The sequence below is a fragment of the Typopeltis vanoorti genome, chromosome 3 (genome assembly GCF_054136105.1).
Source record: "Typopeltis vanoorti isolate ZY-2024b chromosome 3, IOZ_Tvanoo_1.0, whole genome shotgun sequence".
In the NCBI taxonomy this organism is placed as follows: Eukaryota; Metazoa; Arthropoda; class Arachnida; order Uropygi; family Thelyphonidae; genus Typopeltis; species Typopeltis vanoorti.
In genome coordinates, this window is record NC_143551.1 from 91873160 (window position 1) to 91891717 (window position 18558).

The window sequence follows — 18558 nt, forward strand, 5'->3', positions numbered from 1 at the left end:
TGGGGTGTACCAGGTCCCTTGCAGCTGTAAGCTGTCCTACTTCGGCCAAACAGGCAAGACAGCAAACATCAGAATTTCAGAACACAAGGACTACATCCGGTTTCACCAATACAGCCACTCTGGTCTTGCTGACCATGCTCTGGATACCTGCCATAGAATACGGTGGAAAAAAGCCAGGATAATACACCGTAGCAAATACAGATATGGAAGGCTTTTCATAGAATCAGCTTCAGCCCTAAGAAACGAGCCAAACCTCAACAAATTTGGCTGCATGAGACTTCCTCAAATTTGGGAAACCTACATCAGAAGACCTCCAAGCCCAATCGCCCAAGAATACCAACATCGCCCGCTAGAGGGCACCATCAGGACTTTAGGAGAAATAATAGCTTCATTCTTCTTGCTCATTTGTTTTTGCTGTGCCTGCGTGCACGTATCTTGTACACAAGTTCTTGAAAATGGCAGCGTGACGTTGCCGAAATATAGAAATATATTAACATTTATTTTAATGTATATCCTAGTACGTTGTAATTTCCTGAAATAATATAGTGAAAATGCATAACCAACGTCTAAGCCTTTCCACGAGAATGCCCTCTTCTGAATATCATCAGGAATCCTTAGAGGTCTTGGGTGCACCACCTCAAATGTGGGAACAATACTTCAAAGTTGGACAGATCTGAGACCTATAGTGTTAGGAGTTGAGAGGAAGAGAAGTAATGTTTAGAACAAAAAAAAAAGCTTTATAGAGGCTATGTAAGTAATATGTTTATGCCAGGATAAACTAGATGTGACAGTCAATCCAAGAAGAGAAAGCTCATTCTGAAAGGAAACTGGAACATTATCAAAAATGAGAGGGAATGAAGTAGGATTTTTCTTGTGAGTAATAAGGCTTGAGGTTTTTTTTTTGTTTGTTTGTTGGGTTGGGTGGCAGGGCAGTGAAATGTTCGAAGTTGTCTTCGCCCCATTTCAGGATGTTGAGGAGGTCAGTGTTCAAGTCACTGGTTATGGAAGATCTTGAGGCCTCTAACATTAGGGTACTGCAGAGTTTATTGAATGATAGAGAGGAATGAATATTACTGTTGTCGGCAAAGCTGTGAATAGGATTTGAAGTCAGAGAAAGGAAATCACTGATATTGATAGGGAAATCTGATGAAAGAAAGCCACCCACCATGACACACAATGAATGGAAAATGAGGAAGCTGGCAATCCAATCACATAGTGTAGAAGGGAGGCCATAAGGTGGCAGTTTGTTCAGGAGGCATTTTTTTTTTTTTTTTTTTGTTTGAAGCTTAATGATTAAATTCTTTTGGGTTACTGGGTTACCTTTATCCTACACAGCCAATTTCTTTTCAAAGAATATTCATAACTTTTCTGTCCTGCACTATTTATATATTTCATAGCTACTTTCATCCTTATTCTCAAGATAGTACGTTTCTTCCATATTATCATCTTCTTGGGGATCATTTGCTTAATAAGGTTGCATTTTTCACTCCTGCCCTATTTGTTCTTCACACTCTAGGGACACATTAGATAATGCATTATTTGGGCATCTTTCAAAGCCTCCCATGTGCTTCGTTCGCATTCAATAAAGGATACCATGGGACCACACACAGTATTCTCCTGAGTTTATCAAAATTTCCAGCTTTGCAGTTCAACATGCAACCTGTTCTAAATGAAATATTCATATACTTGGACAACAGAATCATATCCTTAACTTTTTTTTTAGCTTTTCCAAATCTACAAAACTTTAAAATACAGATCCTTGTTATGTTGCCATGATCACTCGACTATATGCCTTAAAGTGAAAATCAGTTCCTGACAACACCTAGTTGGCCTGAAACCCAGCTTATTCTTTTAGAAGTTTCCCTTCTGCAATTTTTCTTATCCTCTTCTCAGGTATGCTTACATAAATCTTACTTTTCTTGCACTCAATAAGGAATTCCTCTGTATGTAATTCTTTCATTTCTCTTTTCATAGATGGTTACTATAGGAGATCTATTGCAATCATCTGGAATTCAAGCTTCTGACCAAACCTTGTGAAATATGCAGTGAAACTACTGTTAAACTTTTATACATCTATATTTGAGCCATTTCAGTTGAATATCATCTACTCTGGCCATCTTTCAACATTTCAGGTTTTCTGTCTTTAAATAGCTTTTTCTACCTGAAGTATATTTATATATTCTCATGATTGCATACCTTTTGAATATTTTCTGGATATTTTGGACATATATTTTGGATATTTCTGGTCTACCATCTACTCCAGCTGCCTTTCCATGTTTCAGATTTCCGTCTTTTCTTTTTCTACCTGAAGTATTGATATATATATATACTCCTAAGTGCATTCCTCTTGAATCTTTCTAGCACTGTTCTTGTTGCTTCAAACTTATCGTAAGCCTTTAAAACTTTTTATATTATCACCAGGTTTCTCTTCCACAATTTTTCTTAACTTCTCAATGATTGCATAAAATTCTCTTGAACATACATCAGGAAATTCTTCTGTAATTTCTATTTAGTTTTATTATCCTCATGTTATTTTATGAGTCCTATCAGAACCATACTGCAAGCTTATTTAACAATCGTAAGCATCAAATTCTTGATATATATGAGATATGAAAATTCCTGGAATGCACCAGTAAAAAAAAAAGGAACTATAGATTAGTGGCTACTGTTGTCTTCAAAGTAGTCCCCTTGTGCATTTATACACTGGTTTACACAGTGTTCCCATTTTTGGAAACAGGCCTGGAACTCTTTTTCTGGAATACTCTCGAGTTCTTTATCACATTATGCTGGATATCAGCGATGTCAGAAAATCTTCGTCCTTTTAGCGCAGTCTTTAATTTTGGAAACAGCCAGAAATCACAAGGAGCTAAGTTGGGTGAATAAGCAGGATGACCTAATTCGGTAATATGTTTTTTGGCCAGAAATTCTCTCACGACGAGCACACTATGGTTTGGTGCATTGTCATGATGCATGATCCACTTGTCAGGCCACAATTCAGGTCTTTTTCTCCCAACAGAATCTCATAATCTTTTCAGCACCTCTAAATAACATTGTTGGTTGACCATTTGTCCCTGTTCAATGAATTCATAGCAGACTATCCCCTTGTGATCAAAGAAACACATCAGAATGGTCTTGAACTGCAAACATGACATGCATGCTTTTTTTTTTTTTTTTTTTTGGATGGGGCAACTCGAGGCTTTCCACTGCATGCTCTGGCATTTTGTTTCAGGATCGTACTGGAAGCACCAGGTTTCATCATCCGTAATTACTCCTGGAAACATGCTTATTTGCAGAAAGATCAGCTGCCACTGCCTCTGCTTCTATGTCAAGATCCAAGGCACAAACTTTGCAGAAATCTTTCTTCAGTTAAAATTACCATTTCTCGATTCATCAGCCATTAATCGCACACTTAATCGTCTGTCAGACCATACCAAATCTCGCACTCTATTCACATTTGCGTCCATCATTTTTGTTTTTGGCTGCCCACTTCTGGGTTGTCATTCACATCTTCTCGCTCACCTTTGAATCTCTTATGCCACTCAAAGTCACTTGACATTTTCTGAGCATCCACACCATATGCCACTTTCAAAAGCTCTAATGTTTCAGTAGCAGTTTTGCCAATTTTCACACAAAATTTGATGTTAACATGCTGCTCCAAATTTCAATCACACATTTTTACCCCAAAGTTTACATGCATATCTCTATTGTTTTTGCGATAGCCAACTAGCAAATGGCTCTATCAGCTTGAGGGTTTATGCATGCATTAGTTAAAACACGTAACTCCAACCAAATCACCACATGGGTGACACTACGTGGTCGTTCTGAGAATTAAATTGTCATACCTCATATTCATAAGAGGGTGCACAGGATACTGTAACAGTACTACATTGTTTACATTATTATTATCTTCCTCTGAGTGTAAGGTCTGACAATACTGGAGTCCTGATAAAGATAAAGTAAAAATGTGTAACTTTAAATTTGCTAATGTAGATCAATGCAGCATATGTATACAGATATTCTAGATTATTTTTATTTTAATTAATTATATATATTTATATATATGGGTGCACTCTGTTATGGTTGTGCTTTGTTAATATATCTTGTTTATGTGTAGCATTAACATCTAATGAAGTGAATTCACTTAATTTTAAGTTAGTGCATCCAAGATAAGCATGAGCATTATAATTTAATAGTCAAGCTGTGTTTAAAATACATAAGTTAAAAGTTTTACTTATTTCACTAAAAACGTGAGATTTTATTGTTTTCAAGCAAAGCACCATGAAGATATCAAGTAAGTTTTGCTATAGTCACTTTGTGATTGAAGCAAAACTAGAAGTATAATACACACTGGTGCATGTGTGAGTGAAAAAGAATATGGTAATAAAACAGTAAACAACTGAATAGAGAGGTGTATGTGAGTGAGAGAGAGAGAGAGATACATATATGTAAAGATATGGAAGAAATTTTTGGAACAGGTTAGATGAAAATCCAATCAATAGCAGTCTTTCATAAAGTAAGAAGTTTTAAAGATTTTAGCTGTTACGTTACAATAATTGGAATAACAGTTGTGAAAGAAACTAAACAAACTTTTAAAATTTGATAATGAAGTTTCTCATACAGAAGGAGAATCTTCCATTAGAACATTAACACATTAAAAGTTGTTTTCGAAACATACCAATTTGATTTTTAAATAGTTGATTATTTTCATTGAAAATACTTCGTATTAGGAAGAGGGAAAAAAGTTGTGAATCTTGAAGAAGAAATTAGAAAGAAGGAATGTTTTATGTAATTTTTTTAAAAAGCATTCAAAGGAGAAATGCTAGAAAGGATTTGAAATTGAAGATTTACTTTCTTAGTCTGAACACTGCATTTCTTACTATGAATTGGAAACCTGAAGTCATTTTCAAGCTTTTTTGAAGAGAAAAATGGTTTCCAGGAAAATAACTATTTCTGCTGAAGAGATAAACTGTTTAGTTCAACTTTTATTTGAAGTGCAGCTGAGTTTGAGAGAAATAGATGTTCTAATCTATCTCAATTTTGGTCAATTTTCCATGACGTCTCGTGTACCGCAGCAGACAAAGAATTTGAAAAAATGCAAAAAATTAAAAAAGAACTCTACCATCAATTCAAAACTTCCTACCAACATCATAAGCAACCTTTCTTCAGTCACCCTGAAGCACTCAAGGTGCTTTCACGTGGCCACAACTTCGCCATTGCTCCCAGAACAATACCTAGTGAGGATATTATGATCCAGATTGAACGCAGAATCTGCCACCTTCCAAATCAAATTGCCGACAGCGTAAGACTAGATGTAGCTTGTATCCTCTCCAAAGCAAGACCACCAAAAACCAACATATCCAACAAGGAATATAAAGCTCTGCAAGAAATGAGGAATAATAAAGAAATAGTTATCACCAAAGTGGATAAGGAAAATGCAACGGTAGTACTTAACCAAATGGACTACACAGGTAAGCTTAATGCTTTTCTATTAGATCGGGCTACTTACTTCCCTATCAAATACAATCCCACCAACTCACAAATCAGAAAACTTCACAGGCTACTCAAGAAAGTCACTTCTTGGCCTGTAGAAGTTACCAACAGATTAAAGCAGTTTAACTCTATACCACGCCGTATTTATGGACTACCAAAAATACATAAAGAAAATGTACCATTACTTCCCATAGTGGATGGCATTGATTCCCCCACATACAAATTAGCTAAACATTTGGCCAAAGCGCTCACACACTATACTGGCAACAAACCATCACACATAAAAAACTCAGCCCACTTCAAAGCCAGCATAGAAAACCTTATACTCCAACAAACTGACATAATGGTCAGCTTTGACGTCTCCTCCTTATTCCCACTCAAGGAAAATTTAGAGCTAATCCAAGCTAAATTTTCTCCCGATATCGCAGTCCTATTTCAGTTCACAATGAACTCAGGCTATTTCGTTTGGCAGGGAAAATTCTACAAACAAATAGAGGGGACAGCCATGGGTTCACCACTCTCCCCACCCTTGGCCAATTTCTTTATGGAGACCTTTGAAGAGAAAGCCTTAGCCTCTGTCCCACAAAAACCAACCATATGACTTTGCTATTTGGCCACATATCTATCTCTGATACACTCCTCTCCTTCTTAACACATTTAAACAACCAACACTCCAGAATTAAGTTTAACCTGGTAAAAGAAGAAAACAATAGCCTTCTTTTCCTAGAAGGGAGGATTCAGACTTTCTACTTCTTTCTTTCGAGATCTTAAATAATATCTAGTTTGGACAAAGTTCCCTGTCCTGTCCCATCACTACTTAGACATTCTTCCCCCCTTTTTTTTTATTTAAAGCTTTGTCATTCTTATGTTTGGGATAGCATAAGTTCTATATCTATAACTAGAGAATTGATCATCCGAGACAGGTTGTTCCTCTCTTTCTTGAGTATTAGACCTTCTCTGCCTCGGGGTCATATGCTTAATCTCAGTGCCTTTCCAGTGGTTATTTATTCTGAGAGATTTCCACTTTTCTCCTAAACACCCTTTCTATCGAGTCCCCAAGACAAACCAGTCAGTTAGGTCTGCTCTTAAATAACTTTAGTCTATCTGAATGAAGGGTAAACATTTTTCCTCAGCTCGTTGTTTCTCTTATTTTGAAGTTCACCGGGAATGTTTTTTCGATAATTTCATACGGTGCTGCAGTACTCTTCCCTAGTTTACCTCCCTTCCTATTGATAGGTTGTTGTTCTAGGAGGACTAGGTTCTCTGGTTTTAAATCCTTATATCTCCTTAGTTTGTTTGCATATGCCCTTGCCTTTTGCGAACTGTTGTTACTAGACTCTGCCACCAACTCATGCAATTTTGTTTTCCATTATCAGATCATTTAGATATTCATCAATGTCTGGGAATCTTGTGTTTGCTCTCAAGCTTCGAAAATTGCCGGGGAACAATGGCTCAAACCCATATAATATAACGGCCGGGGCATCCTTGATGCCTGCATGTAGAGCAGTTCTACATGCAAAGAGGGTGTGTGAGAGGTAATCATCCCAGTTCGATATTTGACTGCTAGCTAGTTTGGAGTGTCTGCTTGAGGGTTCTGTTCATCCTCTCACACATTCCGTTGCCATGGGGGTGATAAGGAGTGGTGAACAGTTTTTTTATTTTCAGCAATTTGCACAACTGATGCATGACTTCAGCTGTGAAATTTGAGCCTTGGTCTGAAAGGAGAGTTCGGGGGGTTCCATATCTGGAGATAATTAATTTGAATAGTTTGCTACGGTTTGTGCAGTTTGGTCTTTCATAGCTGTGGCCTCTGGGAATCTGGAGAACATGTCAATCACAACTAATATATATTTATTTCCCTTCGAATTAGTTGGAAGAGGACCAATGATGTCCATTGCCACAGCTTGAAAAGGACGCATGGGGGTGAGGAAAGGCTGGAGGGAAGCTTTTCCACCGCGGTTTGACCTTTTCTGACACAATAGGCATGAGGACACATAAGCCTCGACATCTCTCCCCCCCCCCCCCCCCCCCCCCGCGCATTCCCTTCCACATGTATCTATCTTTTATTCTATTCCAAGTTCTAAAAACCCCTGATGACCTGCCAAATCCGTGTCATGAAAGGTGTGTAGCACCCAAGGGATCATGATTGTCGGAACTAATATTTTCTCTCTCCATTTTCCAGTGATTCCTTGTTTTGATAACAGAAGACCATCACTGTCTATGTGTAATGTATGGAGAAACAAATGTTCACATGCAAGTTTCTCACCTTTCAAAGCCTTTTGATATACTCCCTTCCATACTGGGTCTTGTTTTTGGGCCTCTACGATGATGGATTTTTCCCAATTTTGAAGATGTGGGGGGTTTGTTCATGTTTTCTTCCACCCATTCGGTTTTGTGTATTGAGTTGATTATCCCACTATCTGAACAGTCATTCTTCTCTAGCTCAGTGTCTAATTATCTGGATAGGTAATCTGCAACTACATTGTTTTTTCCCGGGATGTAATTTATTTTGACTTGAAACTCTTGCATCTCCAGAGCCCATTGAATAATCCTTTAATTCTTATCTTTCATGGAGGATAGGAAAGATAGAGGTTTGTGATCAGATCTTAGATTGACTTTCTGTCCCAACAACATATACTTAAATTTTCTGAGGGCATGCACAATTGCCAGTGTTTCTTTCTCAATGACTGAATAATTCTTTTCGGAGGATGAGAGTTTCCTGCTGAGGAAAGCAATAGGCCTAAATTCTTCCCCCTCCCCTTGTTCTATGACGGATGCAATGGTGTCATTTGAGGCATCCGCTGAAAGGTAAAATGGTTTTCCAAGTTTAGGGTAAGTGAGGACAGGCGATTTAGCCAGGGCCAGGTTCAAGGATTGGTAGGCATACCTTTGTTCCTCCCCCCAAGAAAACTTCACTCCCTTTTTGGTTAATTTCGCAATAGGTTCAATCAATTTTGAGCACCCAGAAATGAATTTTCTATGGAAATGTATCATTCCTAAGTACCTCCGAACCTGTCTTACAGATGTGGGGATTCTCACCTTTAATATGGCAGTGACGTTCTCTTGAGTTGGGACTATCCCAGCCTCACAACATGCCCCAAGATACTCAACTTCCTTCATGAAGAACCAACATTTTGAGCATTTCAAAGAGAGTTGTGCCTTGCTTATCCTGTTTAGAACACCCAGTAGGATTTCTTTGTGTGTTTTTAAGTCTGGAGAGTAGATTAACAAGTCATCTTGGAAGCACATGACTCCCCTCCCTAACATGTCCGAGAGAATAGAGTTCATTAGACAATGAAAACTCATGGCTGAGTTTCTGGCTCCCTGAGGAAGTCGACAGAGTTGATACTTTTGCCATCGTGTGGTGAAGGCAAAGTATTTCCTATCTTCCTGCCTAAGGGGAATCTGAAAATAGCCAGAGTTCAGGTCTAATTTTGAGAAGTATCATGCTCCCTCCAGACCTATCAACAATTCTTCGATGTTGCATAGAGGGAAATCAATGGGCTTGGTGACCTTGTTAACCTCATGTAAATCCAGTATAAATCTCTCAGACTTCCATTAGGTTTCTTCACCAATATGAAGGGGCTGTTCCGTCGGGAATATGATTTTTCAATGATGCCAGCCTTTTCATAGTCTTGTAGCAGTGTCTGAAGTTTATCCAGGTATTTAAGCCGGGTCTGATATTGTTTAACATACACAGGTGACTCTGTTGTGATCTGGATAGCATGTTCTACCTTGTTAGTGCAGGACAATGAACTAATATCCTCAGTAAAAACACTAGGATAATGCTGGAACATCAAATGAATAATCTCTCGAATCTCTATCTTATCTTTTTCAGACCTCGATGAGCTGATGGCATCAAGTAACAACTTCCCTTTTCTAACACTTAGTTCCTCCTCAGTTTATTACTTCTATTTCTAGTGCTTCACGTACTCTCCTTTCATTCCTTGTCTTAAATTTTGGTTGATACTTCTTTCCACACAGTGATATAGTTCCTGTGGTAAAATCACACATGAATTGGTGTTTCTCCAGGAAATCAAGACCCAAAATGATTTGGTCACTTGTGTCAGCGACCTCCGGGAGAACAAGGAGATCATATGAGAAATCCACTGGAAAGCAGGGTATGGAGAGTCTTGCATTCACTCTCAAAATTGCTAACATCTCAATCTTAGTAATTCCAGTTATCTTCACAGGACTTTGTAACCAGGTGGTGTTATCAGGGAACTTATCAATGATCTTTTTTGCCAAGGATAAGGGAATGACGTATACATGAGCTCCAGTGTTGAGCAATATGTCACACAGGATTTCCTCAACTAATCCTCGTACAAGTGACAAGGGTAGTCTTCCCTTCACTTCTGCTGTTGCTACATTTTGCATTTTTGTAGGTATTGTGACTCAGTGAATCTGGTCCATTTTCTTTTTTCTGTGGGATATCATGTAGAAGGGGATTTATTTCTATATAATGATTAGCACATTTTATCAAATCAGGATCTGTTGTCTGTTTTATATCTGACATAAGGGTTTCCCTTCCCTTCTCTCTGTACCCCTGGTGATCCTCTATCCTTGCCTTTTTATTCAGTAAGACTTTATTGCCGTTGAGGAGCTCTTGACAATCAGTATCTCTGTCATGAGAGCATTCTAAATTGCACTTGAGAATTGAAGAGGAGGGGACTACAGCATTGCAGTCTTGCATTAATAATTGTCTCATGGAAGAACCCTGGGTCATTTCTTCTAATATCCTTTCTCTTTCCCTGGCTAAATTATAACACCCTTCCAAGTTTTTAGCTCCCTTTTTGTAGATTATTTCCCTTAATTTGTCATGTAACCCAAATCTAAACTGTTGGAAGGTGATCCATTCCAGATGAAGTTTTTTCTCAGGGGAGGTTCTTATGGCTTGAGCAATAGTCAACAATCTATTAAAGTAGTTAGTTACATTCTCCTTATCGTAAAACTGCCTCAAAGTTTGGATGGGACCCTTTTTATAGGAAAACTCTAAGATTAGCAATTCTTTAAATTTTGTGTAACCGAAGGTTTCTTTTAGAATTGGGGAGGAATGTAAAAATGTTTTTGCTTTACCAGTTAATTTACTTCTCAGCAATATTATTAAATTTACTTCTCAGCAATTGAAAGTTATACTTGAATGTATATGTTGTCGTCCAATTTGCTACTTCCCTTAGCTTTTCAACAAAAGAAAAAAAAAAGGTAGTACATCATCTGATTATTCTCCCGAAAATTGAGGAAAGACTTGTTGGGGGTTTACAGTTCAGAAAAATTCACTATCTTCCATTCCCGTACTGGATGAAACAGCCATATTAATCTATCACCTTCAAATTTAAATCCTATAATCTCAATTCTAAAATAACCTTTTTCTTTGCCTGATTCTCCTTCATAACCTGCTCACTGATTCACTTAATTTTACTATCAAGGTTTTAAGGATTACTTCTTCTTCTACTATCACACAAAATTTCAATTGCTTAATTTATACTAGTGAATTCACATCCTGTTGACTGTGCCATTTTGTTGGATCGTATATCTTACTTCTTCGTTGTTTTTACTTTATTAATTATTGGTTGATTAATGTTCATCTGAATATAAAGAAATTTATATTATACTGCGCCACCCTATATTCAGATTAGTCTAAATAATACAGAGGAATCAATCATCAACTATACTTATATTATCACTTTATCTTCAGGCCGAGGTTATTAATAGCTTTTAAGGCTTCTGCAAAGGTCCGATTAATTTTATGAGCAGTGCAATGAAAGAAAATCAGGCAAACACCAAGTTTAACTCAACAAAATAAAACATTTAATGTGAAATAGTACAACATATACATTCAAGTATAACTATCTGCAAAAGGTTATCAAATTGAACAATTACAAAAATTCATATTCAGATATTAGTAACTTCTTATTTAGGTTTGAGGATTATGGCTAATGTTGACACTTCTTAATTCTTAAAGCATAAGTAATTCTTTCACATATTTCTCTCTACCCAATTAGATGAATTAAATAATAAATATGTTAGCTCAGTTTAAAGTATTCAGAATAATTACAATCCATTAACTATCAGACATTCATTTTTCAGTTCTTTATGTTCAGTCAATCAAGTTGAGAATAGTTCTTAAAAGGTTAACCTTCCAAATGTTACGATAACTAATCTTATGACAGGCTACACTATATTCTTTCTCAGCCAGCTAACACTTAATAGATCAACATATTATAATTAGTGTTATAATAATAATAATAACACTTATTTCGAGGGGAAAGTACTTCAGTACATCTAACATCCAACCATTAATTGACATAACATCACAGCAAGGTCAAAATATATCCAATGAAGTTAACTGTTATAGCTTCACAGGTTATAGAAAGGACAACTCTTACCGGATTACTGCTTCTACACATCGAATTCGCATAGGCACATTTGAAATTCTGGATGACTTTTACTTTATGGCACCACAATTCAAAGAAATCTTCCACTATAATAACTGAATTATAGACACAAAAATACACAAGTCTTGATGCACTTGGTTTAAGTTATCTACTAATTCCTTATTTTCTTCTATGTATTAACTTCAGTTCTGCACTATTCTTCCACTAACCATTTGGAATTTATCGTAGTATCAGAACTCCCATAGAAGTAATTCGACATGCCTATTAATTCCTTGTCCTTTCCTATCGATTTACAGTACATATCAACTGCCCTTCTGCCACTCGCTACCGATCTCTATGCTGTCTCTAAGGCTTCTCCCTATATCTTACTTTCGTTTTCGAATAAACTTTGTTCTTTTCTTTCCCATCAAAATCCGGTTCTGATCAGTTCAGCTCATAACAACTCGCTTCTCCCTTTGTATACAGTACTCCACGCTCCAATCACGCGCTACCTAAAAATAACTCCATTTCCTTGACAGTGACCAATCAAATCTCATTAGCAGAATTCTTTAAGTTTACTTTCACTTTCATTTACAATAATAAAAAACATATCACAGTTCACATAAGGCACATAAAAGTTACATACATACAATTTCTTATAATATTATTAAAGGAATAAAGTAATAAAATAAATGACATTTAATACAGAGCCTTTTCGTTATTATGACATATTCTAAAATTATATAATTAAATAATAACGGACAAAATTGAAGGAAAATACATGAATAACAAATTTTAAGCAAGAGACTAAACAAATAATATTTAAATAAGTCCTGCTTATGACATAGTAGATGATGTTAATTATGAATGAAGTATTATTACTTACATCTTCATTCACCAACAATCTCCCCCTCCACAACAATAGGGAGTGGTGAAAACACTGTATAACAGGGCTAAACTAATCTGTTCTAACGACAAGGCCCTTAACATTGAACTAAATCATATCCTAAACACTTTCTCAGCCAATTACTACCCCCCCCCCAAAAAAATCCAAAAAATATTGAAACCAACAACCCCCCCCTCCCTCCCAACAAGGATTACTCTAAATCCATCACCATTCCCTACATGACTTGGCCTCCTGTTACAGACCACCAGAAAATTGGCATCCCTTATCTGCTCCACTAAAGACCAACCACTTCCCCTAGATCTACATGGTATATACCAGGTCCCTTGCAGCTGTAAACTGTCTTACTTTGGCCAAACAAGCAGGACAGCGAATATCAGAATTTTGGAACACAAGGACTACATCCGTTTTCACAAATACAGCCACTCTGGTCTTGCAGACCATACTCTGGATACACGCCACAGAATATGGTGGAAGAAAGCTACAGTAATACACTGTAGCAAATACAAATTCGAAAGACTATTCATGGAATCAGTCTCAGACCTAAGGAACTCTCCAAACTTCAACAAATTTGGTTGTATGAGACTGCCCCAAATTTGGGTGACTTACACATCAGCAGACCTTCAGCCCAACAGCCAAGAACACCTACTTAGCCTGCTAGAGGGCCCCATCAGGACTTTTAGGAAAACAATAGCTTCATCACTTCATTCTCAGTTACTGTGTTGTAGTGCCTACGTACACGTGCCTATTTTGTAAGTTGCTTTTGAAGATGGCAATGTGACGTTGCCGAAATATAGGAAATATTTATTAAAGTGTCATTTAATTTATATTCTTATCTACATTGTCAATTCCTTAAGTGATTTAGTAATGCTTAACCAACATATAAGTCTGTCTATTTATTATCTACTTAAACTAAATCTACTTAATCATCTGGGAGGACCCAGATAAGATGAGATATTTCATTACCTTTTTTGATTTTAAGACAAGTTTCTGTTGTGGTTATAGTTCAGAATATTATATATTTCTCTTAATATATCTCAGTATTATTAAACGGTCTGTTTTTATTTTTGTATATAAAGACTCAGTTTACCTAATTCTTGTTAAAGTTAAGATCTGATTTTTAAAAATAGAAGAGAATTATCTTTAACAAAATACATATATCTAGGATCTTACTTGCATGCTTAGATTTCAGTACAGAAATCTAATACCACTTGCAGCATATTTTTACAATCAGTGATAGGACTCAATAATAATAATAAATAAAAACCAAAAACAAAATATTCTACACTGACACTGAACTGATAGCCATTTTCGCATGCCTGCAATTCCAGCCTATTCAAATAATTCAGCAAGTACTGCATGTCATCACAATCCTGATTACTCTGCCTATTTTATCATCCTCAGCAAATACCCACATGTTGCCTGTCAAATCCTTCCAAATGTCATTAAAACTAAATAACAATGAACCAAGAACTAATCCCTGTAGTGCACCACTGGTCACTTTCCTCCTATCCAAACTTGCAACAGCATTCCATGCTAAATCCTGTCAAAAGACTTAGCAAAGTCCAACAGTATCGTGGTGTATCCATTCCCCTTGTCTAATTGATGGTACATTATTATAAAATGTGAGCAAGATGCATGAACATGACCTTCTCTTAGTAAATCTATGCTGTTCAGTTCAAAGAATATATAGATTTTCTGTCAACCCATTTCCATATGTAAGTTCTTACCAATTTTTTCAAAACATTACCCATCACTCCAAAGATATGGATATAGGTTGACTGTTAAACACAGCATTCTTTGCACCAGTCTTGTGCAATAGGATTATCATGCATTCTCTCCATTTCTGTGGAATCTTCCTTGTTCTAATAATGCCAAATTTTTATTCAGTTTGTGCAACAGCACTATTACTCCTTCTCATAAACCTGATTTTCTTTAGTGAAGATGTAGCAGTAAGATCAATGTCACATACACCTGATTGACAGCTTTTAGCAAAATGAGCACTCATTAATTGAACAATATCTTTAACAGAACACCCCTCCTCTGGCACTATAATCAGATACTACCTTTCACTGGCAGATTCCCATAAATATTTTAGTGCTTAATATATAGCATAAATCACAATTAAATGACAAAAGGAATAGATTTTTTTTTCTAAAAAATGGGAATTAGAGACACAGTTGTGATTCTCCCCCCCCCCCCAAACACACTTGGTTGATTTGAAACTGCTTTTAGTAAATCTTGAACACAACCAAAATGTAGAACTAAAAACCACTCCATCCCCCCCACACACACACAAAGCATTCAATATCTTTTTGAGAAAATATATTAAATTCTGGAAAAATTTATCATCAATAAATAAATAATAAATAAACATATATATCATTACTTGGGATTCTGTTCTAGGAGCTATTGATGCTATGGGCTGATTTCGTCTACTAACAGGAGCACCACCTCCTGGCCTCCCCCATGGATTCCAATCTTGCATTTCCGCTAAATGAAGGCAAAATACAATTAACATAATACTAACAATTCAATATCTCTGAGATGAGCATGTATGTTGATTATGTAACAATAACTATATATATATATATATATATATATATATATGAAAAAATGATCATTAACTCAGTTAACATACATATTTTTATAAAGAATTGAATGGCTAGAACCGAGATTTAAGTAAAAAGGCTGTTACAAGCCGAAACTAGTCATGTTTTTATATTAAAACCTTTTTACTTAAATCTCGGTTCTAGTCATTCAATTCTTTATAAAAATATATATATATATATATATATATAGGTAAATGAAACACATTACTGTGTATGGAAAGTTTTTTCACTTGGTTAGAAATTAAATTAAAAATGGCAAGAAATCCTATTCTTGTAATCCTTTATTGTAATCCTATAAGCAAACAAATGAATAAGTAACATAATACATAGGTGAAAATATTTAATAAGACGGATTAATTACAGATATTTTGATTCACATGTTGTGGATTATCATCAGTGTAAAACAGAAATAAAAAATTGAACAACAATGAAAGTGTAATATTATGTTGGATGTTGACTGCTCCATTTGTAATTATTTTTGTTTTATATGTAATTTCGTCTTTGTTGTTTAGTTATTCTTACCATTAACGAATCCCCTCCCTTATACTGATACCGGTGTCTACTTGAGCTTATGTTAAATTCCTTTGGAGACAGTAACCTTTATCCTTGCCTAATATGTTCTACTCTTAAAACTCACGTCTGATACTATTACTTGACCTTAGTCCACGTAATCTGCTTAACTTAATCCCCCCCCCCCCCTTCAACATCATAAGGTATATGCTTATAAGTGCTACTGTCGCAAAATAAGGAAAAACCTCTAGTTAAGAGCAAATCCTCAATTTGGATTGCTAATGGTCATGTTTAATAGTCCTTGAAAAATGTATATTAGTTAAAAATACGATCAAGGACTATGTAAATTTTTTAGTCTTTGCAAACATGAGAATTTTTTCTGCTAAGCACATATAAGAACTCTTTGTTCATTAATCTCAAGCAACTCTGAATTGTACAGTCATGGCGGTTACTTTACCTTGGTCACACAGGTCAGATTAGTTTTTTGTGAGACAGTGCATTGGATGACAAAGATCAGGCAAGCTATTTACAAAACTAAACATGTTTATTTTAACTAAGGCAAATATTTTCAAACAGCAATGGACATATCATGAAATTGAATTACAATTTATGAAGTAAAGCTAGTCACTTGAGCCATTAGACAAAGAAATCTCACCCTCAACTTATTTATCACGTACAAGTCCTTAGCACTTGTAGTCTTGCATTCAATTTTATAAAAATTTAGACAAATTATATGTGTAACACTTTCTATGCATTAATTAACATAAGCAATATACAAACTTATACCATTCCTTTATGCACATAAAGAGAGCTAAGTAGACTAATGCTCGGCTCTCCAATTTCTTTGCTATGTAATACAATTGATTAAACAGGACTAGCATCAATTATCTACACAAACAAACTTGGACATTTAACATAGATCAATCAACTTACTAGCTCTCAGTATCTTGTAAAGTCCTAGGGTTTTCGAGGGGTATGGGAGAGTTCTGCTTGCTGCTTCCTCATTCTTGTGAAACAGATGTGATTGGGCACTATTCGAAGGTTGTAGTCTTGCAAGTTTCTCTCCTTTGGAAAAGTAATATAGTTCTTTGGCGATGTTAGGAATGGCTCTGGTTGCAGTATATCAGCATGCATGTGGATCAGTACTTTTGATGAAGAACATCTTGGAAGGTTCCTTTGAATATGGTCTCTCCTGACTTCCAATTGCACTGGGGTTACCTACCAGCGAACTTCCCAAGATCTCCAAGGATGACTAATTGAGGGACTCCTACTCTTCTCCTCCCAAGATTCCAGAAAAATTAGAAAAAAAAGCCCTTTCGCCTGCTAATCATGACCTTTTATATCATCCAAAGTCCCTTGTCTTACCATCCAAACTTCACATATTTTCCTGAAGCGCCCTGACGTCACCTATGCTTACTTTAGGTCTTGGTGGCAAAACTCCTATATTTCAGTGACCTTAGAGATTATTGTTCACCTTCAGCTCACTAGCATAATCCTGTCTAATCCTTTTAGTTACATATACTTGTAATTCTACATTCAGTTATTTTCACAATATAATACAAAGTTTAATACATTAAAGCAGGTTGTATACACTTGTAATTTTATATATTTTATGACCTATGTAAAATCGATATAGGTGAAAAAAATTTTTTTTCTTTATTTCACCATAAGTGATTTTACAAAAGTATAAGTAGAATGGAATCACTTCTTATATTCAGTTGTAAGACAGTATATAAGATATTCCATTCTCCATATAACTTCATTGTTGTTCAATTTTTTGATTTCTATTTTACACTGATGATAATCCACAACACGTGAATCGAAATATAGTCATCCCTCGACTTACATTGGGGTTCCTTTCCATCAGGAAGGACGTAAGTCGATACATTAAATCAACAGAGTTATAGGGGTTAGGGACTTAACTGTAATAAGTATAATGTAATTTTAATTTTTAAACCTTATTATTCAACTGTACTGTGCATTACTGCCACTATAAAACAGGAGAATAACACAGTCCAACACAATTTTTGCTGACTTTTATATGAGACTTGTTTTATACTAATTTGGGTGCACTGATTTCAAATATCAAACCCATTTTTCTCTATCACGTCAGGTTTTTCCTCTATGACATTTTCTTTTTGCTAATTTGTAAGTTTTTGATGGTTTTAAGGAGGCAGTACTATTTAGAGGATCAAAAAAATCGATTTTTTAATATTATTTTCTGAAAGTATGTACTTTTAAAAATCTGTTCCTAACTTTTTATCAAGAAATTCGAAAAATTCCCAAAGATATAGCCTATTATTCAAAGTGGTGCGCAGATCAGAATCGGAGCGCTCACCGCTCTCGCTTGTTAGTAAACGAATAAATGTGTAAGAACCTGCAACCGCATGTACTGGCGCTTTGAATGTGAGAGAGGCCGATAATTAGATACATAACTACTTAACAATATTCATTAAAAATTACAAGAATATTTATAAAAAAATAACAATTTTACTTACACATGAGTTTCAGGGAATAAATTTTTGTTTGTAGCAATTTCTGCTGTGTGTTCTGTTTTGGCAATCCCTTTGAATACTCCAACAATAGTCGGCCATCATGTGAGAATCCCATCTTCCTTGGTACTGATCTTCCATAGTTTTTAAGTCTTGATGAAATCTTTTGCCTTGTT

The 18558-nt window shown here is 35.8% G+C and overlaps 1 protein-coding gene across 1 annotated transcript in view; it reads right to left on the reverse strand.

Annotated features, from left to right (window-relative positions):
* The window catches only part of LOC150108383 (uncharacterized), a 292228-nt gene that overhangs the window by 143253 nt on the left and 130417 nt on the right, over positions 1-18558 (reverse strand). Inside the window, exon 5 of the mRNA XM_090390733.1 lies at positions 15158-15261. Coding sequence (XP_090246859.1) covers positions 15158-15261 — 104 coding nt within the window. The remainder of the gene's footprint in view (positions 1-15157; positions 15262-18558) is intronic.